Raw genomic sequence first — 16,376 nt, 5'->3', positions numbered from 1 at the left:
ATTTCTTTTAATGTTTTAGATTGTTTTGGAGAATTTCATTCATCTCCCCTGCAATGTTGCCCAAGTTGTATCCACAATCACAATACGAAAATTTAGAGATGGCTGAATTTGAACCAGGTATTTTGAATGGAAGAATATAGTTTGTACTTTACACTTCAGTTGAGGTTTCCAAAAGTAGGCAATAATTCACTGAGATTAATATCCTCACCTTGATCAGCCACGTTAACTTCTGGAATTATGTGGGCTTCTAAGCCTCTCTGAATCCCAACAATTCATTTTTGTTCTATGTCCTGCTTGCAGGGAAGTTGGCTTGTCTCAGTAATTGAGACATTGAACATTTGATTATTGCGCTGGGTATTGAATGGGGTAAAGAATGTAATAGTGTTTCTTCCTGGACACACACTGTTCAGACTGGAAGGATAATACAGTCTAGCTGTATTTCATTTATTTCTAATGTTTGATGTGTTTTGCCATCTAGCACAAAAGCCAATATGGTAAAATTACAGTGAATTACATTTTAGTACAGTGTCACCCTTTGGTGACAAGGCCACAAAGTACATGCATAAGATCTGTGGCTTTGATAAGTATGATAAAATCTGGTAGTGTTTCTATTCCCATTTAGATAGCAGAGATAGTTGTCACACTGGTTTACACTGCAGAGTGTTCCTGACAAGTGTGGAGGAGATTAAAGATTAGGACAGTACTTCCATTTTTACAGCTAACTTCGCTCTGATTGAGTTACTGGTTGCTATATCAAACAGTGAAATCATAAATTATGATTGTGATAAGACACTGATATGAGTCATGCACGTGATACTAATAACACTTACTGAATCAAATTCAGGTTTGCATCCATTTCTGATTACTCTGAACTTAATTCTGCAGATAATTGGGCACCAGTACCTATCTAGAGGGAAGACGTTGTAAAGCTCTCAGTTGTTTATACATAGTATGCAACTTTGGTGTTTCTGCTATGCTTAATGGGTTTGTTTAATAACCTTGCATATTAGCAACTATTTTCCTCAGTGAAAGTTTCCAGGCAGTATTTCCAACTCTTTTCATTTCAGTTAGACTGTACTTTCTCCCCAAATTGCCTGTGACTCATTGCATGAATCAAGACTGAAAGCTTCATTCTTGACTCCTCCTAAGTAAAGATTTCCACTAATTTTAACTTTCTCCATCAAAGCACAGGAGTAATAGTGACTTAGTAGAGTATTCTCAAAAATTAACAGGAACAACTATTCCAAATTATTAGGAAGTTGGTTAAAATAGAGAATCCATAAAACTGAAAATGTTAGCTTTACTAGTAGGGATCCTGCTTACAGGTTTCATGAAACTCATATTTGTCTGAAAAATGGTGAGTTAGGACAGTATTTTAGGAAGTCAGGCATTTTTTCTTCACATAGCTACAAGGATAGATCTGTGTGTTTGCAGTAGTTCAGCTGTGTACTTGCAGTAATTTATATGTCTTTTGTTGCTTTCCCGGCAGAGTATGCGATCTGGTCTCCCTGGATCAGCTGCTTTTGCTGATTCTTTGCCTTCCAAAACATGGACAGAAGAGAGTAGGAGAGATTCAGAATCACAAATAAATTATCTGCTGAACTCTTATTTTTTTCAGTCGGAGATGGGCAGCTAACTGTTCTATGTGCTTTTGAAAACATCCCTGTTTTTCATAAAATTCATTCTATCTGGCAGTAAAGCCTTTTCCCCAGATAAGCCTTTTCCCCAGATAAATGTTGATTACACCTTGAATGTGCCTATTGGATCCTTGGTGCTTGTAGAAAGTATTCAGTGGGCTGGTCTGGGTTGGGTGACTTGTTGCGTCTTTGTCCGGATATGTCCACCATCAAGTCCACTGTAGTAAATGAATTTATGCCTGGGATCAGTATGGCCCAGCTACCAAAATAATCAAAGTCAGAAAGTTAGCTTAGCTAACTTGTGCATCCTGGCTGTTTGAACAAGGCTTTATGTATTTCTCAGCAAGCTGAACCTGAATTCAGCAGCAAGTTTCCCAGTTTTTGTGTGCTGCATTCTGACAGACTGGGAATTTTCCAGTAGGTGACATAAAATTGAAAATTAATTTAGAAAACCCTCTATATTTGTATATATGACTATATATGTGTACTTTTATGCTTCTCCCTTACTTTTATTCTGCTAAGATTAAAGATGTGATTAAAAGTAGTTCATAGCTGTGACATAGCACTGCATGCGCTGCAGGTTTGGTATCTTAAAAAGGCTTTAGAGACAAACAGAAAATATTGATACTTCCTCAAAGATTGTTTTTGATAAGAAATTCTATAGCAGTACACTAAAGGATGAACATTTCAAATTACATCTCTAAATGTCACGTTTTGCCACCTGTAAATCGATAAAGCAGTTCTGTCCATCAGTGTTTGGCTGTTTGGAGGTTCTAGAAGGTGGATCATCCTGAGCTTGCTTTTCAAAGGTTATTTTTTCAGTACTAGGAATTAGAACCATTTTTTAAATGGTGTGCAAAAAGGAATATGTTGCACAGTCTATGTAGCTGAATTAGAAGCTATTTGGAACACTAGCTTTAGGGCAGCACCTCACAAATATTGGAAAGTATGGGCCACAGACATACTGTTCTTGAGCTGTGTGCGTTTCCATTTACAGCAGTGTGTGTTTTCTGCATGGGCACTGCAGCAGTTGCATAATTTTAAAAACATCGTACTTAGAATAATACTAAGGAAGTATTTCAATAACATTTAACAAGTTGGGGAAAAAAGCAGAAAAAAGCAGCAATTGTTAGTGAACCAACAGGAGCTCCATGGCCCCAAAATTGGAAAAACATGATTTTTATGAAAAATACTACAGTATATGTAAATAATATTCAGTAATACTTGCAATCTTTTTACATCTTTAATATAATGTGCCCTAATAATGCTGTATAGAAGCATGCAAAGGCCAACAATATTTTCATTAAGAAGAAAACTTGTCTTTGTATCTAGGCCCTCTAATTATCTTTAATGTTATTACCAGCCCACACTGAGATGGCTTCAATGAAATCTTAGTGCTGCAGTTACAGGCTTTGAAAATGGCAGACTGCTGCAGGATGTGTTTCATCATAACAACTCTCCATTGATTTTCCAGTACAGTATAAAGTCAAATCTCAGCGTGGTTTGAGTGCTGGGTGCTTTGAAGCAGCCTCCCAGCACTGAGACACTAAGGCAGTTGGAACACTGCCAGGCTTGATCACTCAGAAAAGCCTGAAGATGCAGCTCGATGTGTCATCTGTGCCTGAAGTGGGCTTACAAAGGTCCTGTTCCTGACCTTTTGTTCCTGCTCCAATACCACAGTTCTTTTCTGTATTTTAATTATTTTTAAACGAGTTCAGAGGGCACAATTTAGGATGCAATTTTGAGGCTCATTAAGCTAATCCAAGCTGGGCTGCCACAATCTGTCCTTTTCCACTTTGTAGTAGTACAATGAGCCAGTGCAGGAAATGGAACAGGCCAAAAAAACAAGTATATTTTTTCTCAGGATTTTGTTTTGATTTTGTTGTTGTTTGATTGTTCGTTCCTGGGATTATTTTTTGGGTGTTTCAGGACCCTGACCTGACCTGTTTTACACAATCATACAAGGCACAAATGAGGAGACAAAAATTCAGTCTGGCATGGAATTGCACACAAAGGCTGTGACAAACAGGTTGCTAAAAGTGGAGATATTTTGTGATGACCTTGTTACCAAAAACACATATTCTGGAATTCTTAATTTCCTAGTCTTTAGTTCACATGTTGCTTCATGTGCTTTACTTCCTCATGTAGTCTTGTTACAAGATACTCTCGGCAAATTGAAGCTTGATTTACTCAAATATTAGGCTAGATACAACTTGATTTGGCTTGATACAGGTGAAATATAACAATGTAAAAAAAAAAATGCAGACAGGCAGAAAAGATAATTTTCCATACATCTGGAAGCTTTAAAACCTGAGGCACTTGAGATACCAGCACACGTTTCAGTGAGCAATCATCTGCAAGCAGTTGGACGTTTCTTACTGGAGACTCCTGTGCTGTGGAGTTTTCTGCTTGTGGCATATTGTCTGACTCAGTCTGACTTAATCTTACTGGAAATAATATAGAAGGAAGTTTTTTCAGTTGGGCAATATTTGTACATGACATCTTTTAGTCTGCTGTGGATTTAGTTAATTTAATTGCCTTTAAGATGCTCAAAACAGATAAAGCTATAATATATTCTAAGGAAAAGATTGTAGCATTTGATCTTGAGGATAGCTCATTTAACTGTAATTCAGTTAAGGTAGGTTCTGTATTACAAAAGTCAAGTACCAAGTTACTTTACTGTGTTGCAAAAACGCCTCTTCATTGTTCACACATTCATTCATCCTGTCCTAGAAAATGATGCCTAAATATGCATTCTGGGACTTTGTTGAATCCTACTTTGAATCTCTGCCAGGATATTTGGCATTTGCTTCTACATCTTTTCATTTATTTTACAGAACACTGAATATTAGTCAATGAAAGAATAGTCTATTTACTCCAATGGGAGTAAATAACTTTCTTGAATTTCTCATCTCTGGATGTCATAACAGTGAATCATCTGATATTTACATATATAATATTATTAAATTATCTAAACTGTTGTATCTAAGAATTGTTCAGTGAGTTCTTACTTTAAAAATATCAAGTGAGAAAGTTTTTGGTCAATGATGGAATGTCTGATCAAGCAAACATCAATGTGTAGGTTCCAGGGGTTTGTGCACCTAAGCCCATTATCGTGATAGGTGCTAGCCAGTACTAGCTCTGTGGTTTCCCAGAACTGGTCACTTAGAATAATCCTGCCATTGGCTGTGACATGCCAGTTTCAATGCTGGACTTGTTTATACAGCCAATCTGGGCACTGTATTAGGTAATTGGTCTGTCTAGTGTTTGAGAGGAAGCTTTCTGTTGTGAAACCACAGCCTTAATGACTTAAAAATGTAAGTCCTTGAATGTTTTTTGTTGTGTTTTCGGTTTTCTCAATGTACTTAGGCACACCAGTGAATGAGAGTTAATTCAGCTTTCTGAAAGGACTGAAGTCTTGTACTGAAACCTTAACACTGGAATGTTAGAGAATGTTATGCAAAATCAAGCTGAAGCTTCAACTGCTGCTTTTTAAAGTGTCCAAGTGAAATATGCAAGTAGACTCTCATGGAAAACCACTGTTTCTTGGCTTTAACCAGAAAAAAAAATAATGTGCAAAAATGAACACACCTTCACCTTGTCTAAAGTAAATGTGTGTTTATTTTAATCCAGATTTTTTTCATATAAAAGCAAAAATATGAACTTAAAATTCTGTAATTAAATTTGAAAAACAACACAAAAAAGCTAATACTTCTAGTATTTGTTAGACAAAGTACTCAGCCAGATTTCAGCCCAGTCCTTTTAAACTGAAAGTGTTTCTTTAGGAAAAAAAATACTGAACACAAAAGTTTCTTACTGGCCTTTCATGGGGTAGCAAAATAAACATATGGTTTGTATTAAGATTAAAAAAATAATTCTGTTGGCATTAGAAAGGATTTAGCATTTGCATATACACATGTTACAATTGGAACATTTAGCATGGCTTTGATTTATGAATATTTGGATCAGTATTTAACAGAATGGAGCCTCTTACTCTACTTCTGAAGAGTTGGAAAAATGTTGCACAAAGAAGCAGAGTTTGTATTGCTCCTTACCATCACATCTTTCACATAATTCCTGAATTACTATCAAAACTAAAATTGAATTCCTGCCAGAAGAATATCTGTAAGTTTGGGAGCTCCTATACACCATTGCACTTCAAATTGGTATCATTTGTTTTGCAGCAAATTTTGGTTAAAAAGAAAATTCCGTGGTGGAAAAAAAAATACATTTGACTCCTGAATGAAATGAACTATTTCAGACATCTCTGGTATTTTTATTGCCTCGTTTTGGCTTGATTTAATAGTTCCCTTTTTGGAGGACAGCTTTGGATTCATGTTTCTGCAGTTGGATTAATATAAGTAGAAATAAGTCTGTCTAGATTAAATTGTAGGACTGAAGTCTTAATTTAAAACTTAAAAGAGGAACTTTATTAGACTGGAAGACATAATTTAGCAGTCTAATATGCTTGTATGTGTGTCATATTTTCTATGTGAGATTAATATGTCAATTTACAAAATTATTTTATAATTGTCAGAATTAAAGCAAATCATGTAAGTCATAAGCAAAACAAATTTGGTTTAGTTTTAGCTGAAGTGTTTTAGTTGAAGTGTTCAGTAGAACAGTGTAGCAAACTTTGGTTAACCAAAAAATAAAAGGTTCCTTGGGTAACAATGGTACGTCAAATAAATTTCTAAACTGTTGGAGACTCATTGAGATGGAGTAGATTAAGTTCTTAGAACAAAGGTAGAAAGAAGCTGTGCAGTGCTACAGAAAGGAACATATTCCTTTTCTGTAGCTGAGTTTGTGCGGTAGGCAAGATTTTTATTTCTGTGCAGTAGGCAAGATTTTTATTTCTGTAAAAATATTACTACTTTTTAGCAAAAGAAATAAAACTAGGTCACATGCCACAGTGATAGAGCAGATGTGATTGGCACTTTGAGTCTGTGGTTTCACACTTGTGACTCTTTCCGTAATTTATGCAATGTGAAGAATGATCTCATGATTGGCTGAAGGGTTGTGATCAGAGTTAAGGAGCAGCTATGCACAAGGGTGGAAATTTTACTTCGATAGTGTCATTATATAACCATAATTAATATGAGAATCTAGAAAAATTATGCAGATGTAGATGCTTTTTATCTAAAGCAGTTACACTTCCAAAGATTGTCACTTACAGTTATTCTATTAATTAAATAATCATCCTGTAAAGTATCAGAGAAAGAAACTAAAACCAATAGAAACATTTATAGTGAAATTTGTCCATGCTTACATTTGTTATTATTGAAAACTCTTGATTAAGAAAGTTAAAATATAATGGAAAAAACCACTGCCAATTGTTGTAAAACAACTCTCCGATTTGGAAAATGTGTTAATTATTGGTCTAAAACATTAGGTTGTGTGTTTACCTTCATGGTTTTACTGCCTCTCTTTATGGAGTGAAAACTTTGAAGACATGTCTCTATCATCTAAATACTTTTATTAAGAATGGAAAATACATAAGAGTTACCTGGTTAAGATTGAAGTCACCTCAGATAGGACTGCTTGCCAATTTTGAAAACCAAATATATTTCCTTACCCTTGATTTTATGATGTATTTATCTCTGTGTGTTCTACAGGACATGCTATTTCCATGCCCTTTCACTAGATAGATATATGTGTCATATGCCCTATTGAACTCAAGGGGTTAAGCTAGTAAAGTTACCTATCTCAACACATGAAAAGGAAGAATTAGCCACAGTTCCCTAGCTACTAGTGTAGCTTTCAACACCTTTTCTATGGTGTCTAGTATTGATAGGATATATAACTGTGAAAGGACGAGAAAATGCGCTGAAGCCATCTAAGAAGTAAACTATCATCTTGACATGTTTTTTCTAACTATTGAAAACCTTTCCATATTGCAGCTCGTTCTGACAGTGAAACTGTAGAATTCCTCTGATTTAAGTACCATCTGGTTGTGCTCAAAGCTTTAAAGCTATTATCTCAGCATAAAATTTCAGTGTCCTATACTTTTTTCTTCACCAAACTATCCATTTTTAAGCCACAAATATTTTCCCAGTCCTTTCAGATTTTATCTAAAAGTATATTTTAACAGTATTTAAATAGTTCTTAAACAATAACAATTTATCTTGATAGATGACATGCTGTGTTTTTTCATTTTATTTTAATTAGCCATTGTGGAACCAAATTCCCTTTTGTTTTATTCCTTTGAATACTGTTTAATTATAGTTATCATGCCAAATATCTTAAAGGTTATTTTACCAATACAGTTTCATTTAACATAGGCCATGTGGAATCAATAGTCCTGTTTCCTAAAGTGAATGCTTGGAAAATCTTACATTCATATGTTAAGAGTACACATCCTTTCCTCATTAGTTGGAAAGTACAGGGATTTTGGCACAGGTTCTGTGTGGAAGCATTGTGCAGCTTTTATATGGATTTTGTTTTTAGCCTTTGATGACACTGTTTAGAATAGGAAGTATCTAATAAGTAAAGCATTTTGTCTAATGTGCTGCCAGTGCGTTTAATATATGCCTGGAGGTCTGAAACATTATCTTCTCCACTACAGTAATATGCATTTAATTCTCTGAAAGCAGAAGGTCGAACTTTTAAAAGGGACTCAAAGTACATTTTCAACTAAAATAATCTAAAACACATGGGATAGGGAACCAGAGTAATGTACAGTTGGTTTTTATGGTTTAATCATGATCATGTTAATGCACACCAGTAGCTAATTAAAGAAAACTTTTATTGTTCATTTTAAATGGGTTATGTAAAGACTAAGAGAACTGATATAATACAGCCCAATGATAAATGTTACCATTACATTTGCTAACAGCAAGCTGATATTGCTGTTCTTGACATCTTTAAAGTATTGGCCCATTTATTCGATAATAAAGCAAAGAATCTTTTTAGAATTGTTATACTAGAGTATAACCTTTAGAGGAATAGCTAAATGATTCCCAAATTTATTATTATGTATATTTTCAGGTAAACTGTGAAACTTGGTTGGAAGGCTTGATGCTTACAGAGCTGAAATTGATGCAAGAAGATACAGTGGTACTTCTGCACCTTTATTTTGTACCAAGTTGTGTTGTATAAAGCTGTCTTGCAAATCATTACTCACTTGTTCTAACCTTTATAATATATGTGGTAAGAACATACATAAGTCAAAGTTTCATTGTGGAACCAGGTGGCATGGAAAACCGAAATAGGATATGGTGTCTTTCACCTTTCAGGCACTGGTTCATATTCCATACTGCTTAGTAGTGAGCAAAAGTTACCATCTGACTGCTGTTCAGTGACCTGCATGAATTGATTTGGGATCTCAGTAAAGTTTCTGTAGTCAAATGTCCACATAACAGGAAACTCAGCAGTTGGGACCAATTAGCACCCTTGCAGAAGTCGTCACAGGGAAACTATAGTCTGAATGGGGATGGAGGCAGAGCTACTTTCTTACCTTCTTTAAGGTGCTTTACATAGACCAGCACATTTAATAAATAATTATAAAAAGAGGCAGAGGAGAAGAACTAGACTTCAAGTCAAATCTATTTAGGTGTGAGGAAAGAGGATCCATTCAGAAACCAGAAGTTCTGTGCTTTCTCCCTCTAATCAGTCATACACATGCAATGATTTTCTCCCTGAAAGATTGCCATTTAGTGGACGACATTGTATTTTCAATCCCTGTAGCCAAGACAAGCATAACCTAAATGTCAAGTGGCTGTAGAAATTTCTGCTGCATAGAGAACAAGAGAATACCATGTAGTACCCATAAGAGGGTCATTCACTACAGAACCATACTTTCTAAAAACATTTTACATCAGACTGAACTGATGCTTATGGACCAATTAAAAATTGCTGGGTTTAGCAGCATATGCCCTCTACTTCATTTCAGGCAGCATTTCCATGAAATGATAGGGCAGATTGTTTCACAGCTCCATCCTTTCTGCCTTCTGCTTGCCCTCGATACATCAGTGATGTAAAACCATCTATACCATTTTTGAAAGTTCCATCAGTGCAGCATATGGGCAAAGCACTTTATAGTTTACCAGACAGAGAGGCTAAGGTGTAAGTAGCCTAACTTTGCTAAGGTATCAGGAAGAATCAGGATTTCTTGGCAATGTAGTAATTCATTAAAATGGTCTCTAGTTATTTTTACAGAGGCTGCATTAAAAGTGGTATCACATTTACAAGTCAGTGATATGAGTCTGCCATAGAAATCAGCCGCAAGGAATTTTGTTAGTTATTTGAAAAATATGTACATGAGTGAATCTGAAAAGATTGTAACCAGAGCTGGCAAAAACCTTCTCAAAGAAAATCTCAGCTAGTTAATGGTTCTGTTTTAGGATTTCCTCTGTAATACTTTTTTTTTGGTGTGTTCATTCATGTAAAGAAAAGGAGAGGGGGGGTTGCTTCCTTTGTTTCATAAAGCACAATATAAAGGAACCTTCAAAAAAATTGCTTTTCTTTAGCTCTCCCACAACCCAATTTCTGCAGTATACATGGAGTCTATTAATATTGCTGCATAAAGACCAAAATTTAAAGAAATTCCCTAATTCACTGCCCTTCATTCCTATAGTTAAGTTGCTGATAGATTGCATAAGTACTTGTAATTTATTATATTTTTCAAGGGGATGTTAAGGTATGGTTTTCCCTAGTTTATATCTCCCTTTTCAAAGATTCAGTGGGATGGAGAAGGTAGAAAGAAACTATTGAAGTAGGTCTTGGAACAAAGAAATTAAATCATTGAGTTAATGTGCAGTGGCAGCCAAAGAAAACCAACAATTGGACATCAGGATGGAGATTGAGAACAAGACAGAAGGCATCATTTTACTGCTGTATAAAACCATAGTGATCCCTCTGCTTTGAATACTGTAGAGTATAGAGCACTCAAGAAGTGTGTAATGGAGTTACAGATGTAGAGAAGGGAATCTAAAATGATTAAAGGTGTTGGAGCAGCTTCTCTGGGAGGAGAGACTCAAAAGGCTGGGATTTCCCTTTCTGGAGAGGAGAAGGCTGAGGCAGGCTATGATCAAGGTTTACAAAGTCATAGTAACAATGATAAAGCTGAATGTGGACCTGAATTCTATGATTCTATGATTCTATGAATATTCAAATCATGCGCTACAAAAGATCGGGAAAATGCTATGACTCTAATAGGAGATTGGTTTAAAGCAAAGGAAAAAAATAGGGAACTCGCATTCCCAGAAGTTTGAGGAGCCCAGACACTGTCAGCATACTGAAAAAGTGGATGAATTCATGGACAAGAAGTCCAGAAATAGTTATTAAAACAACTACATAGGCGTGTACCACTGGCATCCTAGATGCAACAGCTGCAGATGCCTGGGGAGTAGGAGAGGAACAGATTGTAGGAAGTGGCCAGGGTCCATGGTCTCTCTCGGCAGAGTCTCCTGGTGCTGTGAGAATCAGTGTACTGGGCTGGATGGGTCACGAATCCAAGTTGGGCATTTCTTCTGTTAACTCTTCTATGGAGCAGAGCAGAAACACTTCTGGGCAGCACAGATAGAAGTGTTAGTTGTGCTGTGGAAGCTATACAGGGTGAATGCATTACTCTAAACTCCATATGAATCTGAGGAGTTGGGTACACAATTTTTTTTTATTATTATTATTGAATTTCTATAGAGAGGTCCAAATATTTTAGCATATGCTTCCCATCGTGTCCTCAAGCTCCTTGTAGGTTTTCTACTTGTTTCACGAGTAGTATCGAAAGTGTTTTATTTCTGAAGCACTTTCTTGTCTTTGCTATCTCTGTCTCTTGGCCTGGTACTGTGTGGTCCCTGGACACAGCCTTGCAACTTTTTGCTTCACTCTTGCATTTCCTGTGATAGAAGGAACATTGTTTTTTCTGTTTATCAGTGGTGTATCTTTTCTTTTTGAAACATTTCAATATGCAATGATTTCTCATATGAAATCCTGTGCATGTCACGGCCAAGACCGTATGCAGCCTTGGTGAGCCTTGGTAAGCTGAGAACTCTTACCCCATCACAGAGCCAATCTTTAGATAGTGCTGATGTTTCCTTTGACTTTGGTGTTTTATCTGAGGCAGCTGTCATTTCCATGACTCTTAAGAAAAATATTTTTTCTACAACATAATATTTATACATTTCAGCTTACAATTTCATATTAGGCTTTTTGTGATTTTTGCAGTAGATTAGTATCACATTCTATTTCATCTAATCACAGTAAAATATTTTTGCGCCAAAGAGGACTTTTTGAGCGTCAGTGCTCAAAACTGAAAACCAATTCTGACTAGGCTTTTTACTTACAATGCATTATTTCAGTGAGATATGGGTTAATATTAATCCATACATTTCTCGTAGTTCCTTTAAAGAAGAGTTTAAATTGAAGAAGAAAGAGGCATTTAAGCCTAGAAATCATTACTCTTTTTTTTTCTTTTTCCCTTCACATGTTCTTTTGGCACTTCATCTGTTGTGAGTCATCATTTCATTGGAACAGACACCTGCTGTGTTTTCATGAGTGATTACTGTGTTAAAGTTAACTTGGCAGATTTTTTTTTATGATTCTGTTTTTTGACATCATGTTTATATAGTGATTGTTTGCTGCCACTGAAATGGAAATAGTTGGGATATGGATATCATAAGTTAATATAATATTTTCCTTTGCAGGTTTCCAAACAAGAGCAGAAAAAAATGGATGTGTCTGATGGAGGAACAGTTGAGACCTCGTCCCGTTATAGCGGGGCACAGGACAGTGGGATTGGCAGTGACAGTGTTAAGATCAGAATTGTTCAGATCGAGCAGCACAGCGGTACCAGCCAGCACCGCATTGCCCGTCCTTCCCGCCAGTCTTCCATCGTGAAGAACCTCAATTTCATTCCCTTTGACATTTTTGTTACAGCAAGTCGAATCTCCTTGATGACTTACTCATGCACTGCCTTACCTAAATCAAAGTCAGTACAAGATCAGAAAGATGGTGAGAAAATAAGCAAAAGCTCCTTGAACCTTCCAGAAGCGGGCTCAGGTGGCAACCATGATACCAAGAAGCCCAGTCAGCCATCCATTTCCTCCATCACAGCAGACGATCTTTTGAACAGTAACGTTCCCCTGTCTACTGGAAGAAAAACAGGTCTTTTGTCACTGGAAAGTCTGCATGCTTCCACAAGATCGTCTGCTCGACAAGCCCTGGGTATAACTATTGTTCGGCAGCCTGGTCGCAGGGGAACTGGGGACATAGAGCTACAGCCATTTCTCTACCTCATCATTTCACAGCCCTCTGTGCTACTGAGTTGCCATCACAGAAAGCAAAAGGTAGAAATATCAGTGTTCGATGCTGGTCTTAAAGGAGTAGCCTCGGACTACAAGTGCACGGGTAAGAGCATTTAACATTCACTCCTGGTTACAACTACCAAAATAACTGCACATCTCAAAGCTAACTAGAGTGGTAGAAAACAGCTGTGAGGCTTTTAGGATGTCTTTGAAAATCATTCAGTAAATATACGTATTTTTAGGATTATACCCCACAGCTGAATCAAGTTAAGTGTGTAAAATGTTTGAAATTAATTAAGATCTAACCTTTTAGCAACCAGTGCTTCCTGTTCCTCATTATTACTTTCTCATTACCAGATTATGACAGGGATTGTTGCATTACTCTAACTTCTCAATGTTTTCTAAGGAAGAGTTGTAAGCCAAGGTGATTTCATAAAAAGCATTTTTTAATGACTGAATATCACAATATTTTCCTATACTAGTCTGCTGATAGAATTTAAAGATAAACATTGTAGAAGCACCTGGTGTTTTGATCATAAACTGTAAGAAAATTATAGCGATCTTCCAAATGGTATCTAATGATGTCATATATTTTAAGTTTTTATTCAGCTGAGTAATAGTGTTTTGCAAGAATTTCCTTCTTTTAATGAATGCATATATGCGAAGCTTATAATAAGAAATATCAGAATAACTGTTCAGTAGAAAATATTCTGAAATTTTCTTTATCTGTCTTACCTGTACTGCTGAAGAGAGAAATAAAACAATTGCAATTCATCTGTCTGGTAGCCAGTACTGGGTATAAGAATTAAATGAGATACATCATTAGAGTGTGTTAGCCCCCAAAAGTGTAAATGAGGATACAGAGATCTGCTGAAGACACAGCCAGAAAATTATGGGGGGTTTCAATGAGACCTGTAGGTAAAAACCATTGCTAGTTTTCCCTTGCCAGAGTTCATAAAACTAGTTATGAAAAGTAGTATACTTTTTTTTTTTTGGTGCAGCTATACTGAATCTTTGCTGAATGATATTGTATTTTTTAAAATTGGCATTAAAATAATGTCCTTATGCAAAAGACTAAACTGCTATTTTTGATAGATGTTATCTGTTGTTAGAAATCCAAATTATAGTGGAACTTTTAAGAGGGATTAAACAGTGAGAAAGATTAGACAGCTGGAGAGAAGATACTTAAAATAGGGCAAAGATTCATTCTCTGTACAGTTTCTTTTATCACTCTTGCATTTTCATCTTTGCTGTTGCTGTCCTGTCTTAAAAGAAGCACAGCTGTCATGAATTTGATTTACTCCAGATTCCCATGTATATTTGTTAAATACCATATAAAAGGTGGGCATTGTAACAATTAAAAGAATTTACAAAGCAAAGCTTGAAGGAAAATTTGGAGTAGTTGTAAGTTAAGGATCACAACTTCATTAACTTAGTGTTTTGGAAATATACCATTGGACTTCTTAATTTCTCATGTCTGAGGCATTGAAGTGTGTTCTTCTACAAGCTGCCACCACATTACCAATGCATTGGGCAAAGTTTTCTCCATTCTGCTCCTGCAAAGAAATCTTTCACCATCATGTTTTTGGGAACAATTCTATAAAACACAGGCTGAAATAAAGTCTTCCTACAAATTGAAAGTGGATCAGAGAGCACATAAGCATGGCAGAAGTTTAAATTATAAAGATAGCAGGAACATTCAGCCTGAGAGCTCCGTGGCCACCAGCAGTTGTTCAAGTGAAGCCCAAAGGAGTTGTCTTAGAGGACCAAAGATTAGCCCTACATAGGTCTTGCCCCTTTTTTTTTTGGCTTTTTGTCTCCTTGTCAGGCAAAGATAAAAGAGTATGGAGGCAGGTGTCAGACATTATATGAAGGCAGAAGTTCTGGTCTCATCCTGCTGCCTTTGTGGGAAGTAGTACCTTATTTGTGTATCAGACAGAACTCTGTGCTTGCTACTGAAGCATTAGGCCTCTTTTCAGAAGAGTTTGAGAGGTGGATGCCAAAGTTCTAGTGCCTAAAAACACTATCCTAAATGCATTAATAAGTTAATAAAATTAATCCACACTTCAAGTCACACACTAATTCACACAGCAAAGTAGGTTGTATAAAGTTTTTATTGCCTCTTGTTTAGGAAGACCTGCTGTGCCTGTAATTGCATTGTTTGAGATTAATGTCATACCACTGTAGAAGCATGTTCATTTTGTAAATTTCCAATTTTCATTTCTAACATGCCTATTTGAGGGAAAATAGTCATGCACTATGTGTTATATATATATGTATGTGTGCATGTATATTACACATTCTATATATTGCATACCATATAATACAGCATCAGAAGCTCTGCATGGCATTTTCTGCACTGCTGCAGTCGATTTCATCTATCAATCACACCAATTTGTCTTGATGTTGTGACTATTTGCTGAAAGTTTTATCTGAGATGTCATCCAAATCCAGAATAATATAAAGTTTACTTGAAAGAAATAAGCTTCTCTGCCTTTGTACACTACATTCCTGTTTTTCTCTGTATATCAAGGTCTGGAGGGTGGGAAGAAGGCATAAATGATGTTTAATTTACAGCAAATATTGCTGAAGAATATTTCCTGTTAGACTCTCAGAAGACTGCTCTTCTTGTGTCTGTATGTATGCATGCAGCTATCTCTGTAGTCTAAGATAGGATGGGAAAGAGAACACAAGGTAAACTTAAAAGATATATTTAAACTGCATTATAAAAAGTGATAGAGTGTATTCCTCCTGGAAAAAAACAAACAAAACAAAAAAAAAAACCCCAAAACCAAAACAAAAAACAAAACACCAACCCAAAAACCCAAGAAAAACAACCCAAAACCAAAAAACAAACAACAGACATTTAAGCAGTGGGACTAGGCAAGCAGGCCACATGAGAACATTGTGTGCATTACGTCACATGATGGAGTTAGGCACCAGCACAGCTGCAGTGCAGAAGATCGGGCATATAACATCGCAAATTTCATCACAGCCTAAAAAAATTGAGATTTCTTTGGGCAAAAGTAAAAATACATGATGTTTGTTATAAAGTTTCATTGGTACTCCTGTGAGGGTGGTTTCTCATTACTAATACTAATATGCTTAAGCTATATATGAAATATGTAATTAGATCCAAAACATGCTAATAAAAACTCTGCCATTTCAAATCATCATTCTGTGCATATGTATATACACACACACACACATATATACACACGCCATATATGCTGCATAGAAATATTTTAGGAATGTTTTAAAGCATTTAAAATTTTTTTTTAATCAGTTTTGTTGTGTAATTCTGAAGACTTGTCTACTGTTAGTTTAACAGTAGTAGATTCGGGTCATATGAAAGACTGTGCTATAATTTCTTACCACTTTTCTAAAAGAAAAAAATCTAAAAGAACAGTTTTTCTAAAAGAAAAAAAAACCCACAGTTTTGAAACACCTCTCAAATCTTCAAGGCAGAAGCAAATACAGAATTCTACTGTGAAAT

At 36.0% G+C, this 16,376-nt stretch overlaps 1 protein-coding gene across 15 annotated transcripts in view; it reads left to right on the top strand.

Moving 5' to 3' along the window:
- VPS13B (vacuolar protein sorting 13 homolog B) overlaps positions 1 to 16,376 on the top strand; it is a 444,484-nt gene that overhangs the window by 314,115 nt on the left and 113,993 nt on the right. For all 15 annotated transcript variants that reach the window (XM_030480526.1, XM_030480557.1, XM_030480551.1 and 12 more), the window contains one exon: positions 12,281 to 12,983. In XM_030480526.1, the coding sequence (XP_030336386.1) occupies positions 12,281 to 12,983 (703 nt within the window). The remainder of the gene's footprint in view (positions 1 to 12,280; positions 12,984 to 16,376) is intronic.

Source organism: Strigops habroptila, chromosome 1 (genome assembly GCF_004027225.2).
Source record: "Strigops habroptila isolate Jane chromosome 1, bStrHab1.2.pri, whole genome shotgun sequence".
NCBI lineage: Eukaryota > Metazoa > Chordata > Aves > Psittaciformes > Psittacidae > Strigops > Strigops habroptila.
Note: the sequence above shows the minus strand (reverse complement) of the source record. Positions and strands in the feature narration are given on the sequence as shown.